The 24,327-nt window shown below is 40.3% G+C and overlaps 1 protein-coding gene across 5 annotated transcripts in view; it reads right to left on the minus strand.

Moving 5' to 3' along the window:
- The window catches only part of PGM5 (phosphoglucomutase 5), a 183,986-nt gene that overhangs the window by 45,493 nt on the left and 114,166 nt on the right, over positions 1 to 24,327 (minus strand). For 3 of the 5 annotated variants that reach the window (XM_019661118.1, XM_019661119.1, XM_019661115.1), the window contains exons 7-10: positions 23,796 to 23,911; positions 6,300 to 6,435; positions 1,815 to 1,835; positions 967 to 1,150 (exon numbers count right to left, since the gene is read on the minus strand). In XM_019661118.1, the coding sequence (XP_019516663.1) occupies positions 967 to 1,150; positions 1,815 to 1,835; positions 6,300 to 6,435; positions 23,796 to 23,911 (457 nt within the window). The remainder of the gene's footprint in view (positions 1 to 966; positions 1,151 to 1,814; positions 1,836 to 6,299; positions 6,436 to 23,795; positions 23,912 to 24,327) is intronic. The other 2 variants (XM_019661120.1, XM_019661116.1) reach the window with 1 other exon arrangement.

A 24,327-nucleotide genomic window follows, 5' to 3' on the forward strand; every position in this document is an offset into this window, starting at 1 on the left:
CGACTGATCTGCCTCACCCAGGAAGAGCGCAATGATGGTGCCAACTTGGGCCAGTGAAGCAATGTCCTCCACAACTAGATTGAAGAACAAAGGGACAGCAACTTGTCTGTTCCCCTTCCCCCAATTCCCCAGTGCTGTTCCCATCCCCCAACTCCCCAATAAAAATCTTTACAAAAAAAAAAAAAAAGAAAAGAAGAATTTGGGGATTTTGGAATGGAACTTCTCTTAACATTAGTCTTAGTGTCTTATTGAGACTGCAAATGTTAAAATATATTCTGAGATTGGTCACTATTTGCCACAGCCAATAAACAAACAAAACCAAGATAAAAAACATTGTAATAGATTTTAACTTCTTTTACACAATTCACAAAGATGAGACCAAAATAGAAGTTGTGGTTGATTTTGCCAGTTGTCTATGGCGATAACAATTCTGAACCATAAACAAGTCTCAACCATAAATCTTCCTTTGGGGTTTTGTGGGGAAAACCTTTCAACTGTTTTTTTTCCCCCTACCATGAGTCACAAACCCATCTGGCTAAACTCCTATCATTCCTCAATTACATCAGGTAATAAAAGGTGAAACATCCCTGCACCTGTGGGTCCCAAGGAGAGGGATGTATTCCTCTTGGAAACTGATCTGAATCCATCACCAGTAACGGCCACCATACAGAGAGCCTGCAGCCTGCAAACATTTCAGAATGAGATGTTGGGTCTATATCTGTTTGAGATACTGGCCCATTAGTTACCAAGTGGAAAGAATACTGGGCAGAAACTCAGGGCCCTGTGTTCCAATCTGCCCTCTGCCACTTGCTAGGGAGGTAACCTTCACCCAGGGCTTTCCTCTCTCCTGGCTATAGTGTTCTCATCTATAAAATGAAGGGCTCAGAGTACTCGCATATCATCCCTTGGACACTTGGGCACCCTGCTCAGCCTGATAACCTGTTTGGGTGATTTCCTAGCAAATACCTGTTTCTTGGTCACAGTGCCATCCACAGGGTCCACATATTCAAAGCTGTCTGTCTTCACCACACTGTAGACGTGGCTTCCCACGGCAAACTGCTGGCCGATGAAGGACTTGTCTGTGACCAGGGCCTCCAGGTCTCTCATGATGTAATATGTCGTCTTAGGCTCTAGCCCCTCATAGTCAAACCTGGGAGGGAAGGGGAGGGCACAGGATGAACACAAACCAGCAACTGGGGGGGCCTCTCAAGGTCATCTGAATCATTGGTTTTGTTTTCTTGGAAGAACTGCACAGAAAAGTACCCCCAAACTGGTCTTCCTCTTCCACGTAGCTCTTACAATCCACTCCACACATGGTAGCCAGAGTGATCTTATAAAAATCAAGTCGTGTCCCTCCTTTTCTTTAAATTACTCCAAAAGTGCCCATCACACTGCGAACAAGACTCAAAATCCTAACCCTGTAAGGTGGGATCTGACCCTACCCACCTCCTGACCTGACTTTGTTCACTATACGCCAGCCCACTGGCCTCTGTCCAGTCCTCAGAGACACTCTACCCTTCCCAGCCTCTGGGGCTTCGCTCTTGCTGTCTGTTGCCTTTACCTGATGTAGTCTTGCCCCAGCGACTCAAATAGCTGGTACATTCTCTCCCCTCGGTTTTCAAACTTATTTTCATCTCCAGAAAGTGGCCTTCTCCGACCATCCATCTAAGATAGCTTCCCTCTATTTCTCCTCCTCTCTCATTACCCATTATATTTTCTTTTGGCAGCTGTATTTACCTTGTTTGTATATTTGTGTACTTATTTCTTGTCCATGTTTGCCCACGAGAACTGTAAGCTCCAGGCAGAGTCCTTACCTGTTTTGTTCTCTGCTACTTCTGGTCAATAGCAAATGTTTTGTAGGTAGTGGAATGAAAGATGGGAGGAAGGGAAGGAAGGAAGGAGAGAGAGGAATCAAGGGAGATGAAGAGAGGAGGAAAGGAGGACAACATACCATAAAACGCCCTTGGAAACTTGGAAAAAAGTCCTCCCAGCCAAGGTCACCAAATTTAACAATGGGGCCGAGAGGTGATTAGGGAAAAAAAATGTCTAAAAATAACACCTATCTCATTTATTGTTGTGGGGTTTAAATACGATAAGGCATACCAAGTAGTTGGCGCAGTGCCAGACACTATACTAGGAAAGTCATCTGGGTTCTCAGATACAACTTTAGGCTCAGTATTAGTTAAACTAAAATTGTTTTATTATCTCCTCTCCACTAAGAAAACAGGCTAGAAATCATTTTATTTCACAAGCACCTTTCAACCTGATTTGCTGGAGGCTGAAGGAAATCTTTACCTTTCATTCTACCTTTCCCTTCTCCTTTTTTCTTTTATTTCTTTTTTTTTATTACTATCAGGTATACAAAACAACATAGTTGTCAGACACTTATATACCTCACAAAGTGATAATCCCAATAAGTCTAGTACCCATCTGACACCATACATAGTTACTACAATATTATTGACTATATTCCCTATGTTGTACTTTACATCCCCATGATTATTTTTTTAAATTATAGCTGACATTCAACATTATTTTACATTAGTTTCAGGTGTAGAGCATAGTGGTTAGACATTTATATAATTTATGAAGTGATTTCCCCAATGAGTCTAATACCCGCCTAACACCATAAATAGTTGTTACAATATTACTGACTATGTTTACCATACTGTACTTTATATCTATGTGACTATTTTCTAACTACCAATCTGTACTTCTTTCTTAATCCCTTCACTTTTCTCACCCAGCCCCCCAACCCTCCTCCCAGTTAGTAACCATCAATTTCTTCTCTGTATCTATGAGTATGGTTTTTTCCCCCATTTATTTTATTCTTCAGATTCCACATATAAGTGAAATTATATGGTATTTGTCTTTCTCTGTCTGACTTATTTCACTTAGCATAATACCCTCTAGGTCCATTCGTGTAGTTGTGAATGGTAAGATTTCATTCCTTTTTATGGCCGAGTAATATTCCATTGTATATATGTACCACAATTTCTTTATCCAATTGTCTATCAGTGGGCTTTTTGGTTGCTTCCATATCTTGGCTATTGTAAATAGTGCTGCAGTGAACACAGAGGTGCAAGTATCTTTTCAAGTTAGTGTTTTGGATAAATACCCTGTAGTGGAATTGCTGGGTCATAAGGTAGTCCTATTTTTAATATTTTGAGAAACCTTCATACTGTTTTCCATTGTGGCTGCAACAATTTGCAATCCCACCAACAGTGCACAAGGATTCCCTTTTCATACATCCTCACCAACACTTGCTGTTTACTGATTTATTGATGATGGCCATCTAACAGGTGTGAGGTGACGTCTCATTGTGTTTTTTATTTGAATTTCGCTGATGATTAGTGACACTGAGCATCTTTTCATATGTCTATTGGCCATCTGTCCGTCCTCTTTGAAGAAATGTCTATTCAGGTCCTCTGCTCATTTGTTAATTGGATTCTCTGTGCTTTTTGGTGTTGCACTGTATGAGATTTTTTTGTATACATTTTAGATATTAACCCTTTTCAGATGCATCATTGGCAAATATCTTTTCCCATTCAGTAGGATGTCTTTTTGTTTTACTGATGGATTCCTTTGCTGTGCAAAAATTTTTAGTTTGATGTAATCCCATTTGTTTATTTCTTCCTTTGTTTCCCTTGCCCCAGGAGATATATCAGTAAAAATATTACTAAGGGTAATGTTTGAGAGTTTGCTTCCTATATTTTCTTGTAGGAGTTTTATGGTTTTGGGTCTTACATTTAAGTCTTTAATCCATTTTGAGTTTATTCTTGTATATGGCATTAGAAGGTGGTCCAGTTTCATTTTTTTGCATGTATCTGTCCAGTTTTCCCAGCACCATTTATTGAATAGACTGTCTTTACCCCAAAATATATTCCTGCTTTCTTCGCCATTGATTAAATGACCATATCAGCCTGGATTTATTTCTGGGCTCTTTATTCTGTTCCATTGATCTGTGCCTATTTTTATGCCAAGACCATGCTGTTTTGATTACTATGGCCTTGTAGTATAATTTGATATCAGGTAGTGTGATACCTTCAGCTTTGTTCTTCTTTCTTAGGATTGCCATGGCTATTCAGGGTCTTTTATAGTTCCATATAGATTTTAGGATTATTTGTTCTAGTTCTGTGAAAAATGCCATTGGTATTTTGATAGAGATTGCATTGAGTGTATATATTACTTTGGGTAGCATGGACATTTTAATTGTATTAATTCTTCCTGCCCATGAGCATGGTAGGTGTTTCCATTCATTTGTATCTTCTTTAACGTCTCTCTTCAATGTATTATAGTTTTCTGAGTACAGGTCTTTTACTTCCTTGGTTACATTTAGTCCTAGGTATTTTTTTTATGCAATTGTAAGTAAGACTGTTTTCTTAATTTCTCTTTCTAATAGCTCAATATTGGTATATAAAAATGCAACTGATTTCTGGATATTAATTTTGTATCCTGCTACTTTACTCAACTCATCTATCAGTTCTAATAGTTTTTTGGTGGAATCTTTGGGTCCTGTCTCTATAGTATCATAGGTCATCTGCAAATAATAACAGTTTTACTTCTTCCTTTCTGATTTGAATGTCTTTATTTATTTTTCTTGTGCCTCAGGCGATGCCACACTAGCTGGGTGGGGCAGAGAGTCCAAGGGAGTCACCAAGGTAGAGCATGTGCAGATTTTACCAGTCCAATGCAGTCTCAGATTTGGCCCTCTCCTCCCCGCTTTTTCTTTATCTCTGTGATCTTTTTGGACAGAAATCTGAAACAGAATTCAATGTCCAACAACAATTTAAATCTCCATTGCATTATATTCTCTAATATGGTATTTGTTATGAAAAAAGTAATTATCGTGTAAGCTCCTGGCCACAAAAAGTGAACTATATGATAAATACACTTATCATAATACTTCAAAACACTGGCAGAAAGCTAGATAATCATTCCACAAATTATGAGAAAGACAGCCCTGATTCAAAGCGATCTCACTAAGCCAGAAGTTGGCAATCATAATATGTTTTATCAGGTTGGACTTTTAAAAACAGGTTTATGCAATAGAAGGATTTGTTGTTCCAATTAGCCCCTTGGTATGCCAAAAAAAGGTCACAAGAAGCAAGAATTTTTGGCACTTGTTAGAAATACTAGTGAGTAAAAAAAGTTTCCACCTGCCTTGAGGGTCCTTATTTTATGAAACAAGGAATAATTTGAGGTGGTTTGCAGGCTCGTGCATCTTTAGCCTTCTTGACTAAACAGCAATCAAGAATATTATGGTGTTGTCTACATTTCCCAGAGAATTGCAGTCTTTTTTATTTTAATGAGTAAAATCACAGGCTTCCTTATTCTCTGATATTTATCTAAATAAATGACCTCTTAAGAGAACAATCACCTTATAAGGAAAATCTAAAGCTTTCTTTCTGTTCTTCAAGCTCTTGAAACACAATCAAACATCCAAAGTAGTTGGCTATTCATAAGCAAAGCAAATGAGCCACAATCTGTTTTTAACACACAGACAGCCTCTAAGACTACCCAAGGATTCCCTTGCCTGCCCCAATCCACACTCTTTCCTAACATCCTTTCCTACCACTGCTCTCCCTAAACCACAGTTTGGTCTTAGGGACACAGACCTAGCATATCTAGGTAGACACCTCTAGCAGGCAACCACACAGCCAGAAGTCTCTGCCCCCTCACTTATTTGAAGAACAAGAAAGTGACAGAGACCCCCAAGCCTAAGCTCTTAACCACTGACTTTTCCCCTTTCTCCTCTCCAGGGCACTATTTCCCGTTTCTGAACCTCCTTTCATGGGGACAAAACTTTAGCAAAACCTGGGGCTCATCAATCATGTGACCCCTTCAGAGGGTGCCAGCTCAGGCATCTTAGACACTGGATTATTGGTGGGGAGGTAAGACCAAGTTAGGGGAGAGGATTACAAAAGCACCCCAACCTGTTGTAGCTTCTGTATCCATTCCCCTTCCTTGATAACTATGAACCAACAAGGAAAGTCTCTGGTTTGACTGCACAATGATTGGGCACCAAAGAACCTTTCAAGGCTCTACAGTTCAAATTCCCTCTTGAGATACCTGCCCACATTATAGGCACTGATGGAGAGACTACAGAGGGATGTCACTTGCAGAGGGGAAATTTGTGCCCTCCGGTTTGGTAGTCCTTGACCGCCCCCCCCCCCACACACACACACACCTATCAGGGGTTATCTGACTCCAGCGTCTGTGTTCTGGCCCACCTGTTTCAGAAATCTTCTCTAAGAGCAGTTCCTCGGCGTCCATAGAGAGACCTGTACCCTTCTCACCTGCAATAGTAGTGGCGGCCAAATTTGGCCCAGTGATCTCGGACAATTTCCTCCACACTCTGCTTCCGGGCAGCGATAATGGAGAGCCAGACCAAGACAGCCCAAAGGCCATCTTTCTCCCGGAGGTGATCGGAGCCTAAAGGAGAAAGAAATATTCTACTGAGGACTTGTTCCTTGGGGGAAAAGTAAAAGCTAAATGAACTATGAGGAGCAGTTAGTAATTGAGTGTTCTATTGAAATGGCTGAATATATTTATTCATTGTGTTAAATATATGCCCCACAATATACTTACATTTCCAAAAACATGTAACTGAAATTCAGGTAACACAAAATAATATCAATCAATAAAATAAAATCCTATAAATTCTTGAAGTGGCCAAAGAGCTGAACTGACATCACATTTACCCAATGGTATCATTTATCAAGTAGATATTTGGTGATCCTTACAATATACCAAGCATTGGTCTAGGTACTAGGGATATAGCAGTGAACAAGATAGCTCTTTCCTCATAAAGCTTAAATTCAAGTAGGTAGAAAAAGTCAACAACAGAAGAGTAGATAAATTAAAGAACAAGATGCATCAAATAAGCACAGGGCTACATAAAAAATTAACTGGGTGATGATGTCATAGTGTGACAGCAGCAAAGACTGCTTTACCTAGAGTAGTGTATTTTACCTAGAGTAGGGTTGAATGGTGGCTCCCCAAAAGATATGCATACCCATAACCTGTGACTGTGACCTTATTTGGGGAAACAGTCTTGCAAATATAATTAAGTTAAGGATCTTGAGATCATCCCAGATTATCCAGGTGGGCCCCAAATCCAACGACAAGTGTTCTTAAAACAAGAGAGGAAAAGTACAAAGGAGCAGGTTATGTGAAGACTGAAGCAGAGACTGAAATTATGCTGCCACAAGCCACAGAATGCAAGGAGCCACCAGAAGAAAGAGTCAGGGAAGGATTCTCCCCTAGAGCCTTCAGAGTAAGCATGGCCCTGATCACACCTTGATTTTCGACTTCTGACCTTCAGAACTATGAGAGAATACATTTCTGTTGCTTTAATCCACCTGGTTTATGGTCATTTGTTATGGCAGCCTTAGAAAACTAATACCAGTACTGAGGGCCAGCCCCACTGAGGTGATGATATCTGAGCTTACACCTGAGAAGGAGTCAGCCATGCCAAGATCTTGGGACAAAACATTCCAGGTGGAGGAATAGCAACCACGAAGTTCTTGAGGCAGGAATAAACTTGGAAGTTTAATCCTACAGCTATTTACATAGAAAGAGATGCAGTTCATGCTGTGGTATTCACAAGAATGAAGAACGAAGTCTAAACAGGCAGCTTCCTGCACAAAAAAGAACCCAGAAGAACGTGTTGTAGGCACATTTAAGCATCTGTCTATTGGCCAATTGTAAGCTCTCTCTGATGTGAATGAAGCCCTGGATACAAAGAAACACGCTGTGGTGTAAGAAACGTGGTGCAGTGGTGAAGGTGCCGGGGAGGTTATGGAATTAGGATTTTAAACCGAATTCTGCTTCTTCCCAGGTGTGAGAAGGTATTGCAAAGATGTTAATATTTCTGAACCCCAATGTCTCATCTGTAAAATGGGCATACCATCCCTAATCTTGTGGGGTTGTCATATCAATTTAATCAAGTTCAGAGGGCAGGTTCTCAAGTCAAATTGTTCATGTTCGAATTCTGTCTGGCTCAGCCCCTTATCTTTGTGTGACTTGCTGTCCTCACCTGCAACATGGGGACAATAATGGCTTCTACTCCCCAGGGGTCACTGTTAGGATGGAGAGACTAAACATGCCTAGGTATTTAGAACAGCGACTGGGATGTCACAGTGGCTGCTGTTGCTGATGACCTTGTCGTTGGTAATTCACATAAAGCACCAACACGATGCTGACTCCTCCATACATACATGGAGGCAAACTGTTCTCAATTATTCATGTAACTTTATCCTCTGTCTCTTGCAATAGCAAGATTAAGACTTACGAAGGGGACTGGGACCAGGGGGTGAACCATTCCTTCCTGCAATAGAGCAATGAGATGGACAACAGTGCTCTTGGATTTCAGGACTCTGAAACATTGGTAGAAAATCAAAAAGGGAAATGCAACTTCACAGGACTGCTGAAACCTTGAAAAAGCTGAAACAATACCTTAATTAAGTTAAACATTTTTGATAACTTCTCAGTGAAGCTAGGGACTATTTACCCAGCTTGTTACATTTATAGTGTTAAATGTTTTCCTCAAAAAAAAAAATACAACCTTGAGAGGGCTGCAGAAATATTTGAAAGGAAAAAGGATCATCAGTCTTCGGTTTTTCCCACACACCAGTCAACGGACTGCTGACGACACTCTTAGGTTACTGCTGCCTTTAGGTTAAGAGGATCCTGGGTTTTATCACCACACCATGGAGTGGCTCTGGTCTTATCTAGTAATAAGCTTTTCACACTGCTACAAAAATGGAAGGAGTTTGGAAGAGGCTGGGTTAGCTCCATAGCCAAGTGCCAAAAAAAAAAAAAAATAGAAAGAAAGAAAGAAAAAGAAAAGAGAAAAAAATCTAAAAATCCCTGCCCAGTAGAAAGTTTTAAAACCTTTTATCCTTTTATAGCAAAAAAAAAAAAAAGAGAGAGAGACTTTTACTTACTGGCTAGAGAAAAATACCCTTTTGTTCTAAAACACAGGGCTTTGCATACCTTGCATCTCCAGCTGGATTACATTACATGGAGATAGAGCCATTAGATACTATTAGCTCTGTGAGATAAGATGTCATAATTTAGTGGTAGAGAGACATAAAGTTCTTTTAGCAGGATTAAAAAAAAAACACACCTCAACCATTTTTAGCCAACTGCATAGCAGATTGTGAGTTGGCTTGGATATACATGCCTCCAAGTTAAACATCTGTCAAGATTCATAAGGGGCCAATGATCAAGAAACATTGTGCTCTTTACAGATCATTGAGGTGGGGAGAGACACATTGATGATGTTGCAATTATACAGATGTTCCCACTGGATGCTCACAGCGTGCTTTGGAGGGCATACACACCAAACCGTTAACAATTATCTGTGAAGTGATAGAATCACAGCTGGTTTTCCTCTTCTTTTGCTGTATTTGCTCAATAAACGTGTATTATTTTCATAATAAGAAAAAAATAAATTTTTAAGCTAGCAGTACTGTGTAGAAATTCACATTTAAAAACATTAAATTGCATTTACCAAGAGCTAGTTGGGATATTAAAGGGATCAATACCACTTATGAACAGGTGATGAACTTTGAACCTATTGATCATTCCATTACTTAGACTGAGTAACGGCTTTTTAGAGCATAGGGATTGAATATGTGACACACACACCCTCTCCCTGTGGGGCTCACAGTTTTTAGGATTAGGATCAGGGATGTCCTGTAAGTTCAGTACCTGACAGAAAGTGAGGATGGAGAAGGAAGGAAGTCCACTGCTGAGCTGTCAACATTGGCCTTGGGGGAAGTTTGGCTTGGAGGACGGGTCTGTCTGCCTCCCAGAGACCCCACTAGGAAGGGCAAAGCTTCAGATGCACACCAGAAGCCCCTGCGGCCATTTCTACTGTTGCTGACCACATGTGGAGAGGGGCTCACCCAGCCTGCATTTCACCCCCATTTTTCCCCAGGCAAAATCCCAGCATTCTGTGAGCAGTTAAAGAGTTGTTTGGGAAAAAAAGCAAATGATCTATTTCTTTACTTCCTCACTTCACATGTTCACATCTGCTCTGTCTTTAAAACATGAGATCCCAGGGAAAAAAAAATTCTTCTACTGTAGCATTTATACACATTATTGCTAGTACAATTTTTTAATAGACTATTTTTTAGAGCAGTTTTAGCTCCACAGAAAAACTGAACAAAAAGTACCAGGAGTTAGCCTATACTCCTGCCCCCACATAAATACTGCCTTCCCCACATTCAATGTCCCCCACTAGAGTGGGACATCGGTTATAACTGAGGAACCTCATTGATTGATACATCATTATCACCCAAAGTTCATAGTTTATGTGAGGCTTCACTTTTGGTGGTGCACATTCTATAGGTTTAGACAAATATATAATGGCATCATTATAGTATCATACAGAGAGTTTTACTGCCCTAAATATCCTGTGTCTGGCCTATTCATCCTCCCTCCCTCCTAGCCCCCAGCAACCACTAATCTTTTGACCATTCTTCATGGTTTTGCCTTTTCCAGATTATCATATAGTTGGACTCATACAGTATGGAGCCTTTTCAGTTTCACATCCTTCACTTAGTCAGATGCATTTAAAGTTCCTCCATGAATTTTCATGGCTTCACAGCTCATTTCTTTTTAGCAATGAATAATACCAGTACAATTTTTGAAGCTTGCTTCCTCTGGATTTCTGGCTGGTGGTGCAGCCAGACGTGCCACCTGGTTGAGGACACTGCAAGGAGCTTTTATTACCCATATTCCCAAAGCCTGTAAGTACCATTCTCTTTGCCTTCCTCCATCCAGGCCAGCCCAGCCCGAAGCCCACTCAAACCTACTGCAAACAGCCCAGAGAAGCAGCTGTCTCCATCCAGATACGACAAGGAGGGCACTCAGCTCTTCCCAGACATGATTCCAGCAAAAATCCGTACAAAAAAAGCGGGTCTATTGTTTTCTCATCATAAATCTCCCTATTCCCCCTCCACCCAAATTAGACTTTGAATTTTCTCAAGCTTTAAAACCATAGTACTTTGAGCTAGACAGCACACTAGTAAGAATACTGACCTCCCAAAAGAAAAGGGGAAAACAGAGTACTCAAACTTCTAAAGGAATTTTCTTCCTACGGAAATCCTAGCATGGGCAAATCAATGCAATAAAATATCACACCTGTTACTACTAACAGATCAAGTCATCTCAGCAGATACTCAGTTCAGTAAAATCAGGAAAATATAAATCATTTTGGACCTGTTGCTGACTCTAACAGGGAATATAAGGTAGGGATTCTCAACTCAGGCTGCGTATTAGAATCACCTAAGGAACTTATAAAAAGATACTGATGCTCAGAATTTTTGGTAATAGGACCCAGGCATCAGTACTTTTTTTTTTTAATTCCTTGGGTGATTCTCATGGCAGCCAGGGTTGAGAGCCACTGCTTAAGGTGAAGGGTATTCATAATAGTCCTATGTTGGGGATAGGTCACTAGAGGTAGCAAGTTAGGCCTCTTCCTGTTTTTGTTTAAATTTGGTGTTAAAGAAAAGTAGCCACTTTTCTCTAGTTCAATAGATGCCACTGGCCTTCCTCAGGTGGGTGGCTCTTGCTGGAATCAGGTTCAGTATCATTGCTCCTCCCTGCCCTTTTTGTCTGGAAAACTTGTGAGGGTTTTGTCAACTTTGGGGTAACCAACTCACCTCGGTCTACCTGGAACTTTCCCAGTTTTAGCATGAACTGTCCCACAGTCTAAAAAACCTCTCAGTTCCAGGCAAACCAGGAGGGGTGGTCATCTGATAAGAAAGGCCACTCACTCAGAGAGGCTCCTGATGGTCTCTAGGATATGGGTATGTGCACATTTGGGGCAAACCTTAGCCCACACATTTCCTGGAGTCAGAAATGACAGAAACTAGATATTTCCTGTCATTTCTGACTCATATATATATATATATATATAAAATTTATATATATAATTTATAATTTATACATATATATACATATATAAATTTGCTCTTGAAGCAGAATTGCAAAGTGAGATAAATTCCATTTTTGGAAGAATAACAGTAAAGCACCAGTCACTGAACTCATTTTAAACATCCGTTATCTAATTTTCATAATTTGATATCTCCTTTTTACAGATAAGAGATTGAGGTTAGGTCATTTGTATGAGGTCACAAGGTGACTAAGTAGTAAAAAGAAGATTCAACCTGGGCAGCTTGGCTTGGATGCCTTGGACTTGGCTACTACTAGAATAGCCAGATAATGACAGTGGCCTTGGGAGTTGCAATAAAGCAGATAAAATACAGCACATTGTTAGGGCTGAGGCAGCCCTTCTGAAGATTTGGGTAATGAATTTGCACTTCTTCCTTCTCACATTAGACATGCAGGAAAAGTTGCCAAATTTCCCTTTACTTCTCCTCTCATATCAATTTACCATTTTAATTTGCAAATGAAGCTTTTATTAATTTGCAGTGAAATTCTTCCCATCTTCTTTTATCCACTCAAGACAAGGATTTGTCTTTTAGAGTTATGAGGGAAAATTGGGAGACATGCCTTGCAGGTGAATCTGAGATTAGAGAACATGCTCAGAATTGTGACAGGTTATTTTTCTTTCCATGCCTCAAACCATTTAATTCAGCTTTTAAAATCGGGCCAACAAGCAAGACTCATGGAAAAATTGTCACTTTTCCATGCTTAAAAATAAATGCTTTTTTAAAAAATGCTCTAAAATTTTCACCAATTGGAAAACAAAGCTCTGGTGCATATAAGCAGGTAACAGCCCACTGTCAGCTCAGAAAGGTTTGTTTTATTGCTCAGAAAGGCGGCAACTGACAGATGTAGCTCATCCTGTGCTGCGGGCAACACGGCTTCTACTAATAATACTAAGTCACAATAAATTTGATGAGAACCACTACCACGACAATGATGATGATGACTATTGACACAAATATGCTGTGGCTTTTGGCTAATAGCCTGACCATAGCAGCACCCTGAGGGAAGGGCCTGTGTCTGAAATGACTAGTCACTCTGTCCTGTCCCTGGCTCACAAGAGGTGTGCAGTAAGTATTCACAGAATGAATAAATAAATTATTGAGTGAAACTCAGTATAAAATTTGATATAATTCATCAGAGTCACTCCTCACTAAAAGTAGCTAGCTAGCAGCAAACTGGGATGTTACATTGGGAAAAACTTGACAGATCATCCCATTGAGAACAGATTCATCTTATAAATGAGGAAACTGAGGCCCAGAGGAGTTAAGCGACCTGTGTAAGGTAGTTGAACCACAAAGATGGGGAGTCAAGACTAAAGCCCGGTCTGTCAATTCCTGGTGCTGCGCTGTTTCCATACCATCCTCCCAAGTCCCCTGGCACTCATTCTCCGCCTTAAAGAATAACCAGATGGAAGAAAATGTCCTCTTGGCATTTTCTAAAACATGGGCAGCAGAGCCCTGTGGAGAGAGTGAGATGAGGTTTGAATCCTGGCTCTGGCACTGTGACTTTAGCCAGTGGCTTGACGTTCCTTTCTAAGGCTCAGTTACCTTATCTGTAAAATAGGAGTCAGTATGGTCCCGATTTCAGTTCACTGTTGAGAAGTCTCAGTAGAATAATGTATAGGAGGCGCCGCCAAGCATTGCATCTGCACGCCCTAAGGCAGTCATGCCATCTGCCCCAGAGGAGGGCAAAACACCAGCAACACTGTGGCCAGCCAGCTGACACACTTCTCTCCCACGAGCACACCAGCACAGGAAGGTAAGGGACGGTGGCACTTCCTAACTCATACATCCCATCCCATTTCTTCGTCACCACTGTTGATGGGAACAACAAACACAACTCACAGAATTCTTCCTTGACATAAGCTGTATCAGAAATCTCTCCAGTGGGTTTAAGGCCTGCATTACAAGGTTGAGGACCTGTCACTCTATAGTCATTATACTTTGTTCTCAGTGAAGCCACCTAGCAACTATCGGAGAGCTGGTGGAGAAGCCTCAAAGCACAATTTTAGGGACTGAATCTTAAATACCAAGGGACGGCCCCCTTGTTGAAAGTCCCGTAGCAGGCACTGTGAAAAGAAATGCTTATTCTATTTGGAATCCTTCAGTCTGTGGCGAAGGGCCATGATTTCCCAGGATTCCCAGTCCCAGAATGCACTGCTAAGTGTGGACACTGCCTCAGAGGCCCCATTCCTTTGTTTCTGCTCCACACTTAGGGGTCACACAACACTCCCTCTTGCTACTTCTCATCAGCTTGGGGGATGAATTGAAGGATCAATGGAACTGAAACCGTGGAGACCCCAAGAAAAGGATCCTATGTGATGAACATATTCTTCCCACTCCTGGAGGAAGCTCTGTTTCCCAGCACCAGGTTTGATAGTTTGTAAAGGGTCCAGAAGGGAGTTTCAGTTTTCGGACTTTACAAGGTGGCACTTGGGGATGTCAATCACAGCACCTCTGTGCTCCGGCTCAGCCTAGATTGAATAGCACATGTGCGCACAGCCTGTTTCAACTAGCCCAGCCATGAAACTGCTCTCCGAGCACTGCTAATGCTGTCATCACAACACCCTCACATCATATCTGCTAGCCAGCCAAACTCACACAAACTGGCCACAAATAAATGAGAACCTCAATCATTTGAAATTCACAGGTCTATAAGGCCACTTTCTCTAGAGACTTGACAGATGTGGAAACAGCAGAATGTAAAGTGAGTGATCATCTAGATAGGGGACTGACTAAGGTTTTCCTTTATTTTACCTTTTTAAAAGTATATATTATTAAATAAAACAACTATATAAATAAGAGACAGCTAAATCTATTCAATATTTGTTCAACAGCATGACTGTGAACCTGATTTTGAGTCAGGTTGTACACAGTTCATGGGGTAAAATATAAATGAAGAGGTATGGCCCTGAAAGTGTTAGAAACTGTATAACTATTAGGGGAAGTGAAATGTCCATTCACAAAATGACCAGAGAATAAGTCAGTAATACAAACCATAAGACAACAGAGCAGAGAATGTGTATGGTAAAGGCCTCAGAATTTAGCACATACAAAAATCACTAAAGCTGGTACCTAACCCACTGTTGAATGTGGCTGTTTACAGCAATTGTCAGCAATCCCACCCAGGAAATAAACAAGTGAATAAAATATATTACAAATACTTGACAGTATTTGAAATTTATAATCTGTTCATTCATGCAGGTTTTGGGAAGGAGTCTTTCTAGAAATGCTTTGTTAGCGACTAATTTGCACTGATAATTATATGATGATTAAAAATATCTAAACTTAATTGTAAAATTTTATATAATTATGATTTTATTATAATTCATAACATCATTCCTCACCCCTTCCAACTGGTGTATATTTGTGTGGTTTTGTTTTTATGAATCCTTCCAAATCTTTGGGTGCTCTAATGCTCAGATCTCTAGAAGTAAATTCATTCAAGAATGACAAAAATATAACTATTAATACTGCAAAGAAGAAATACCAAAATAAGAAGTTTTTGCTTCTTCCTTCCTTCCTTCTTTCTTTTCATCCATCCACCTTCCACCCATCATTCTACCCTTCCTCCATTCATTCTTCCCTCCCTCCTTCCCTCTCTCCCTCCCTCCTTCCTTCCTTCCTTCCTTCTATCCTTCTATACATCCTTCTTTCTGTCCATCCTTCAATCCTTCCATCTATCCTACAAACACTTACTCAAGGCCTGACATATATCAAAGAAACAGAGCTGAATGAGATAGACATGGCCCCTATTCTCAGGGCATTTACAATCTCTGCATGGCAAGCAGAGGGATTCAGCAAATCTCAAGAGACTAGAAAGATACTTGAGATTTCCTGTGACATGGAATACATGTATTCTGGGCCTCTTCTTTTTGTGCTAGAAGCTGGGCAGATGTAAAAATACTAACTTGAAGAGCACAGGCTGTACTCTGGAGTTCACAGTGGAAAAGTTGGTGTGACAATGATGGACAAATCACGAATTCCAAATGTACAGAAAGAGATGGACATACAGCAAAGGCTTAGCAATGCTCTGGCATATACAAAGTGCTCATTTAAAAAGATAACTATCATTATTGTGAAAAACTCAACAGTGAGCACTTTCTTAGAAACAACAAAAATTGTTATACTGCCTGATTCTATTTAGCAAATTTGTACGGCTACCTTTAAAAATACATAATAAAAGTAATAGTAATACTCAAGACAGTGGTCAAGCTTGGAGCTCTTCCAGGTATGCAGCAATTCTTTGGTGTTACCTATAAAGGGACAAACTCTGAGCTGTGACAAGTCATACACTCCCCAAACGGTATGACTTCTTAGAAAACTGATGACAATGATGGAAACCAGAAGAACATCATCAACAAATGCCTAAAAACTTCACGGTTTTTGGTTTAGGTCTTAGTTTTAGTATTTCATTATATCCCCTTTTGTTTATAGGAATAGGTCTAGATTTCTTCAAACTTAGAACTTTAGAAAAGTAGCCACAATGCCATTGAGGTGAACAGTTTTCTTCCACTGATACCTGAGGATTTATAAAATGTTCTCTTTTCTCTCTGTAAAGCAGTTTTCCAGGGCCCTTCCCAGGAAGTGGGTGAATACCTGGTTCGAGCACAAAAGATTATTTGGCTTCTTAAATGGCCTTGGTTCTTTGGCAGAGCAATAAATACAGGTTTCCTATTGTCTAGGGCCTGAGCTTTTCTATAGGACGGAAGCCTGAACTTTGATCCTGTCACCAGCTTGTCACCTTGGAATGCTCTGGGTGCTCAAGAGGCCAGCACGGGGAATTTCCACCCAGGATGTATCCTGCTCATCTCAGACAAAAAGCTTGGCACTTTTGAGCCTGAGGCAGATCCATAATTTCAAGTTTTCCTGGCACTCAACGATGCATTCCTAGTTGGTACATAGCTCCATGCCTCAGGGATACTGAACAAGGCCTCCATTCGAAAAATCTTGGTTAAATTTAGGAAGCGTCTCCTCAGTTTCAGATCTAAAAACCTTTGCATCTCTCCATTTTCTCCTCCACTCATTAGGTAAATTACTTGATTCTGAAAACCACATCCCAAGGTAAAAAGAAAGCTCCTATGATCAGCTGACTTTTATAGGTTGGAGGTGAAGGTCAGAGAGGCACATAGACTCACATTCCTGGGCCTCTAGGTTTCCAGGACCACATGTGGCATCTCAGGCACACTCTACCATTCCTGATGAAAAACAAAAGACTGCTTTTCACTAGAGCAAGGCTTTCCATTCCTGACTGCACATAAGAATCATACAAGGATACTTATTTAAAATGCAGATTCTCCGGCTCCACTCAGGGATTCCAAGTAAGAATAGGATAGAAAAACCTGTATTTTTAGCAAGCTTCCCAGGGGATTCTGATGCAACCAGCCCAGGGCCTCTCCAAGAGCTCGCGTGCATAAAGCGCAGTACAGGAGCAGAACGGAGCCACGCTCCCCTTCAGTTCCTCAGGCTCCTCAGGCCTCCTGACAGCCATTCACTGCTGAGTGCTTGAGAGGTGGAATTAATCGTGGCTTTCATTGGAAAGACTGATCACCACAGTGGAAAGCAGCACACACCACATAGCAGGGGTCCTGTCTTTTAGCTCAACTGTCATTTAATTCACCTGGAGGCCTTTTCCAGGCTCTGGAGCCCTGGGTGAGTAACTTCACTACTTCCAGGGTTCAGGAGCTTCACCTGTCAAATCAGGCTAGTGTCACCTGAACCTGAAGATTGATGGAGGAGGCTATCTATACCTTTAGGGCTCTTTATACATTGAAAAATCTTTTTTTGTGCTCCTTGAAAGGAAAATGATAGACAAACAGAACAGTGAGAGATTTTTCAAATTCCCTTCTAGTCTAGCCTACATGTTTCAATCAGCAAAACTGTCTGAAAGCAAAGCTTGCTGAAAGTATCCGCAAGGAGACCTCCCTCCTGCGCAAATCACGGTTTCCTATTTCCAGCTGAGTCAAGTCCCAATGTCTAGGTGGGGCAGGCAAAGGGCTTCAGAAACTGGCCCCTTCTCACTCATGTTTCCAGTCCTGCTTCATGACACTCCCTTCTCTACCCTAACCCTATACGGCAGAGGTGACCAAACGTCAGTCCATGGGCCAAATTTGGACTTAGGCCTATTTTTGTAAGTAAATTTTCATTGGAACACAGCATACGCATTTGCTTATGTATTGTCTATGGCTGCTTTGGTGCCACAGTGGCAGAGCTGAGTAACTGTGAAAGAGACAGTGTGTAGCCTCTTAGTCTGCAAAGCCTAAAATATTTACTATTTGGTGCTTTACAGAAGTTTGCCAACCACTGCTATAGATCAGTCTTTTTCAGACATTTCTGGCCATGGCCCAAAATACAAACATTTTACCGTGAGACCTAGTGTGCACATAGATACCCATGTGCATATTTACATGTACATATTTCTCAAAGTAACATTTACCTTTACTAAATACAATGCATTCTGATAGTTTTTAGTCTATTACATTTTTTTAAGAGCTGTTCATGACATTACGCTAATCTCATGACCCCAAATGAGTCTTGATTTATATTTGGAAAACAGTGCTCTAGACAAACTGAACAACTAGCTACTCACAACACATGTCCCCTGCTCTCCCCATCACTACTCCTTTCTTGACATTGCTCCTCCATCTAACAAGCCCCTGTCCTTTCATCTCTATGTGTACAAATCACTTCCATTCTTTTAAGAACTAGCCCAACTTCCACCCCTTTCATGAAGTCTGCTTTGAACTTCCAGTCCCAAAGCATTTTCTCCTTTTCTTATCTCCCATAGTATTTTGTCTATTCCTCTATTATGGAATTTGAAAGGTTCTGCTTTATGGAATAGTCATCTGTGCAACTTTCTAATTATTTACCCTAAAGATGCTGAGTTTCTTAAGAGTATGGTCTTAAGCATTTTGCATTCTATATACCATATAATACAGTGCCTTATACAATATAGGTACTTAATAAATGTTTATTAAATTGAAATATTTATTACTAAGGGTATGATATGGTTTACACATGTAATATTTTTATCCTTTGATTTTAAAAACTATACTTATATATAGTTTATATACTTATATAGTTATATATATATATATATATATATATATATATATATATATACTATATACTTATATAGAAGCACTCAATAAATGCTTATAATGACAAAAAGAGAGGGGGCCAGCCGAGTGGCACGTTGATTAAGAGTTGGCTTGGGGGCCGGCCGAGTGGCTCAGCTGGTTAAGAGCTCGCTTGAGACGCCCGGTCTGGAGCACCAGGGCTGCGGTTCGGATCCCACATTGAGGGCCAGTGACACTTGCCCTCTACAGCTAAGATGATGAACAACAGCTCGACCTGGAGCTGGGCTGCTGTGAGTCGCCGGCGACAGCGTAGGCTGCAGCGGGGCTGCAGTGGGCTGCTGTGAGCTACGTGAGTGACTGGCAGCCGGCGTGAGCTGCTGGGAGCCACTGGGAGCGGCCGACCAATGACCGGCAACCGATTGCCTCACCCGGGAAGACCACAATGATCATACCAACATGGGACAGTGAAGTGACGTCCTCCATAACTAGACTGAAGAAAAAACCCCAGCAATTTTTCTACCTGTCTGTTCCCCTTCCCTGATTCCCCAACACTGTTCCCTCCCCCCAATTCCCCAATAAAATCTTTAAAAAAAAAAAAAGAAAAGAGTTGGCTTGGGACACCAGCTCTGAGCAGCAAGGCCCCAGTTCGGATCCCACATGAGGGCCAGTGACACTGTGCCCTCTACAGCTAAGATAGTGAACAACAGCTCGACCTGGAGCTGGGCTGCTGTGAGTCGCTGGCGACGGCGTAGGCTGCAGTGGGGCTGGCCAGCAGCGGGCATGAGCTTTCGTGAGCTGCCGTGAGCCACTGTGAGCAGCTGTCCAATGGCCATCAAGTGACTGCCTCACCCAGGAAGAGCGCAATGATCATACCAACATGGGCCAGTGAATCCACGTCCTCCACAACTAGACTGAAGAACAAAAGGACAGCAACTTCTCTGTTCCCCTTCCCCGGTTCCCCAACGCTGTTCCATTCCCCCAATTCCCCAATAAAAATCTTTAAAAAAAAAAAAGAGTGAAGGAGGGATAAACTGGACTTACCAGTTCCATTCCAGTTGTTAGATTTGTGTTATTTTAATAACCAGGAGGTAGAATTATTATATATAATGTATAATCAGTGAGTATTTAAGTCAGTCACTGGTTTAGGCACCAAGAACACAAAAGGAAAAGGAAATTGTTCCATTTCTTAGGGCCTTAGCAGAGAAACAGTATAACAGATTTAACTCTCCTAAGTACAGCTGCCACCCATACAGTCTGAGTTCACTCAGTAATGCTTGAGAGATCTTGATATGGTTTCTCATTTTCCAAGGAAACAAAGATGCATGCCACCCCTCCTTCACCATTAATGGTAATGCTGCTAGAATCTAACTGATTTTGGTAAAAGGGGAAAATTCCAAAAGGAGGAATGTCCTTCAGGAACCCCAACATAGCCTGAAATTCTATCATTATGACCAGTTAGAGTGGCTTTACTACAATCTATTTCAGCATAACTAAATAGTACTTATTTCAAACAGGAATTCAAGAGTGGTTTGATATCAGTAAATTAATTATGATATTTTATTACATTCACAGAATAAAGGAGAATAATACATACTAATATATCACTAGATTCTTATAGGGCACTTGATAAATCTAACAGTCATTTCTAATAAGGTTTTAAGTAAAGGGAGAAGAGGAAAAAATCTACAAAAAAATGATGGATTTTACCAATATTATAAAGCAATCATCAAAATTGATGCTAAAATATTAAATCCATTTCCATTAAAATCATGAACTATTACAATTATTATTTAATATTATTTTGAAGATTATAGCTAATATAATAAGAATATGATAGGTGTTGGCCGAGTGGCTCAGTTGGTTAAGAGCTCGCTCAAGAGTGTGAGCTCTGAGCAACAGTGGTTCAAGTCCAGGCCTGAGCTGAGCAGCCGCTGAGCTGCCAACAGGTGGCAGGATGGCTCAGCTAAAAAAAAATAAATAAGGTGAAGAATATGAAATACACGATATAAATATTAGAAAAGCAAACAAAAAAATATTTTAGTCACAGATTATGTGATTGTATACCTAAAATAATCCTGAGCGAATGTAGTTTTTAGGAAAAAAAATGCTATAATTAATAATAGACTATGCTGAGGTGAATATGAACCAGAGAAAATATGCATATTAATAAATACCTTCTCTTTATATAAGCACTAAACACATTAGAAAGGAAAATGAGGACATCAACATTAAAATCAAAACTGTTACAAGCTTTATAGGACATATGACCCAGTCTCTTCAATGAATAAGTTAGAAAGAGAAAATGTGGAGAGAAATGCAGATTAAAAGAGACTTAAGAGATATAAACCAGTTATAATGTAAGATGTTTGGATTCTAACTGACAAAAAAACAACAACGATTAAGTTGGCGGGGAAGAATAGGAGAAAGTAAGAAATTACTTTTGCAGTTCCACCTCTGCACTTCTGTCTAGGACATGGAAATCTGCAAGAGAATGCCACTCTAGTCCCACTAATAATAAAAGGCCAAGAAACCTACAAAAATCATAACTTTTCTTGAACTCATTAGAGATCTAAAATCACAAGGCAATAAAGTAAATTATGTAGTGACACGCCCCTCCAAGGAGAAAACGGACATAAAACTGTCCCACTTTTAGCAGAGAACAGGGGAAAGAGGATGCTTCCATATACATGATAAGAAGGTAATAATAATAGTTTTAAAAATTCTTAAAGGCCAAGTATAGCATACAGTGTTTGTTTAAAATGGCTGGAGTCCCAAATACAAGAGACACACTTCCAGGTTATCTCCCACAGACCTCTATGGGGAGCTCACAAGAAATAAAAGGGAGACTTGGTGGTGCTGGCAGACAGGAGATGATGTACCGCTACTGAGAGGCAAGCATGAAGGGCTTCCAGGTCCCCAAGCCTTACTTTCAAGGACACAAAAGCCTTAAGCTCCTGGATGTACGTGCTGCAAACCTCCTCTCAAGGGCCCAGGTAAAGGTCCACTGCTACTGGAATAGGTGCTGAAGTAAAAACCTCTGCCCCTGGAGAAGGGGAGGAAACCTTTTTGGACCCAGAATGCCACACCAATACTAAGCAGAGGTCTGCTGCCACTGGAGAAAAGTCAAGCACCTGGTGTTAGAAGTCTATTTTGTATCACAGACATGCTGTAACTGCTGGAAGCTGCAAATGAAACAGAAACAAGGAAAAATCTCCTCCAGCACTTCTTTCAGCACATAGTAAAAAATATCCCCCTTCTGAGGGAATTTGAAGCCTGTGGTACATTAAAAGTTGTAGCAGAAACAACAAAATCCAAACCCAGCTCAACTCCTGATTAAATTAACTTAACCTTGCGTACTAATGGCTGAATAAAAGAGGTGTGCCCATTTCTGTGTATAAATATTACTTACTTGAGTCTCTACTATTCTTATATACTTATTGTCCAGCATTCAATGAAATATTATGAGATATACAAAAAGCAAGAAAGAACAAACCTCTGCTTCAATTAAGAGAGAAAGCAATCAAGAGACTCAGAATCAAAGATGAACCAAATGTTAGAACTCTCAGACGGAGTTTAAAATAGCTGTTTATTGACCTAATGAAAAGGATAAACAATGTATAGTATAAAACATATATAAACACATATAAACAACATGTATAAAAATAATTTCTTCAGAGAGATGAAATTATGTTTGAAAAGTCAAAGAGAAATGCCAGAAATAAAAAAAACACAGTATCAAAGATAAAGAATTTCTTCAGTAGGCTCATCGGTAGATTGGATGCAGCTAAGGAAAGAATCAACGACTTAAAAATATGTCAGTAGTGATTACATAAGCTGAAACACAAAAGGAAAAGAAATAAACAAAAACAAACAGTAGATGTAAGAGCTCTGAGACAACATAGGAGTATGGTCACAATTCATCTAACGTATGTGTAATTAAAGTCCCAAAGGAGAAGAGAGAGAGAAGGGGAAAGGAGAAATATCTGAAAAGATATGGCTGAGAATTTTCTAAAATTAAGGAAATTTTAGATCCAAGAATCCAACAGATCCAAGAATCCCAGAGATCCCCAAGCAGGGTTTTAAAAGAGTGCACATACCTAGACATATTATAACTAAAATGTTGAAAACAAAAGCAAAAAAGGAAATATTGAACGCAGCCAGAGGCAGGGACTGTGGAGCAGACAGAAACAGAGATAAGAATTAGAGGTCACTTCTTGGAAACTATGCAAGCTAGAAAACAATGAAGTGACATCTTTAAAATAGTGAAAGAAGAAGTTATTTTTAACATTTTAGGTGTGATAACAGTACTGTGGTCACATATTTTTCTTCTCAATAGCTGTTACAGATTCACACTACAGATTGCTTCACAATCATCATGGAGGAGGGTTCCCCTTGTGGAAGAGGGTAGAGATCAAGCAGACTGACCATGAGTTGATGGTTGAAAACTAAGTGAACATATGGGAATCCGGTATAATAGTCTCTCTACTCTTATAAATTATCTTAAATTTCTATAACAGCAATTTTTTTAAAGATGAGGGTAAAAGGAAAATTGTTTTTAAAAAAGAAGAAATGGACAGAAGAGATAAGGGTATCATAGCACATATTCTACTAAATTTCTTTCTTTCTTGTTCATTTATTTACCTCTAATTAACTCTTCCTTTGGTTCACAGTGGGCTCACAGGTCTCTAAACCTGGGTCACAAACTGCAGCCCCCGCTTTCCGGTAACATCAACCCCACAAAGCCTACCAGTGCCAAAGCTCTCTTCTCCACACAGAGAGCACCGTCCCGAGTCCATCAGGTTTGAGAAGAATCGCCATCCAGCTGGGGTCTCATAGACAGGCACCTTCATTGACTTGGCCACTCTGAAAAATGAAATCCGAGGCAACAGTGAATTCATATATCTCCTTTCCGTTATTTTCTCAGCACAAAAGGAAGTCTTTAGGATATACTCATTCCATAACTAGATTTCAGAACATCCTGAACAATGCTGACAGTTTTCAGGAAGTCAAGCCATAAGGTAGAGAATGATAAACAGTCTACTCCAATGGTTCTCAATTTTGTTTCTTCCATAATATAAAAAACATTAAGTTAATGCATAGAATATTCTCACATTTATGTTTCCCTTCTATAAATGTTTCTTTATCTTTGTGGTAAGATCCCACTTGGGGAATCTCAAAATCTAAATTAAGATGGTTTTTGGGTACAATGTAATGGACACTGTGTGTACTGCTCAACTTCAACCCCAACACACACACACACACACACGCACACACACACG

This window comes from Hipposideros armiger, unplaced genomic scaffold, assembly GCF_001890085.2.
Source record: "Hipposideros armiger isolate ML-2016 unplaced genomic scaffold, ASM189008v1 scaffold_335, whole genome shotgun sequence".
Taxonomy (NCBI): domain Eukaryota; kingdom Metazoa; phylum Chordata; class Mammalia; order Chiroptera; family Hipposideridae; genus Hipposideros; species Hipposideros armiger.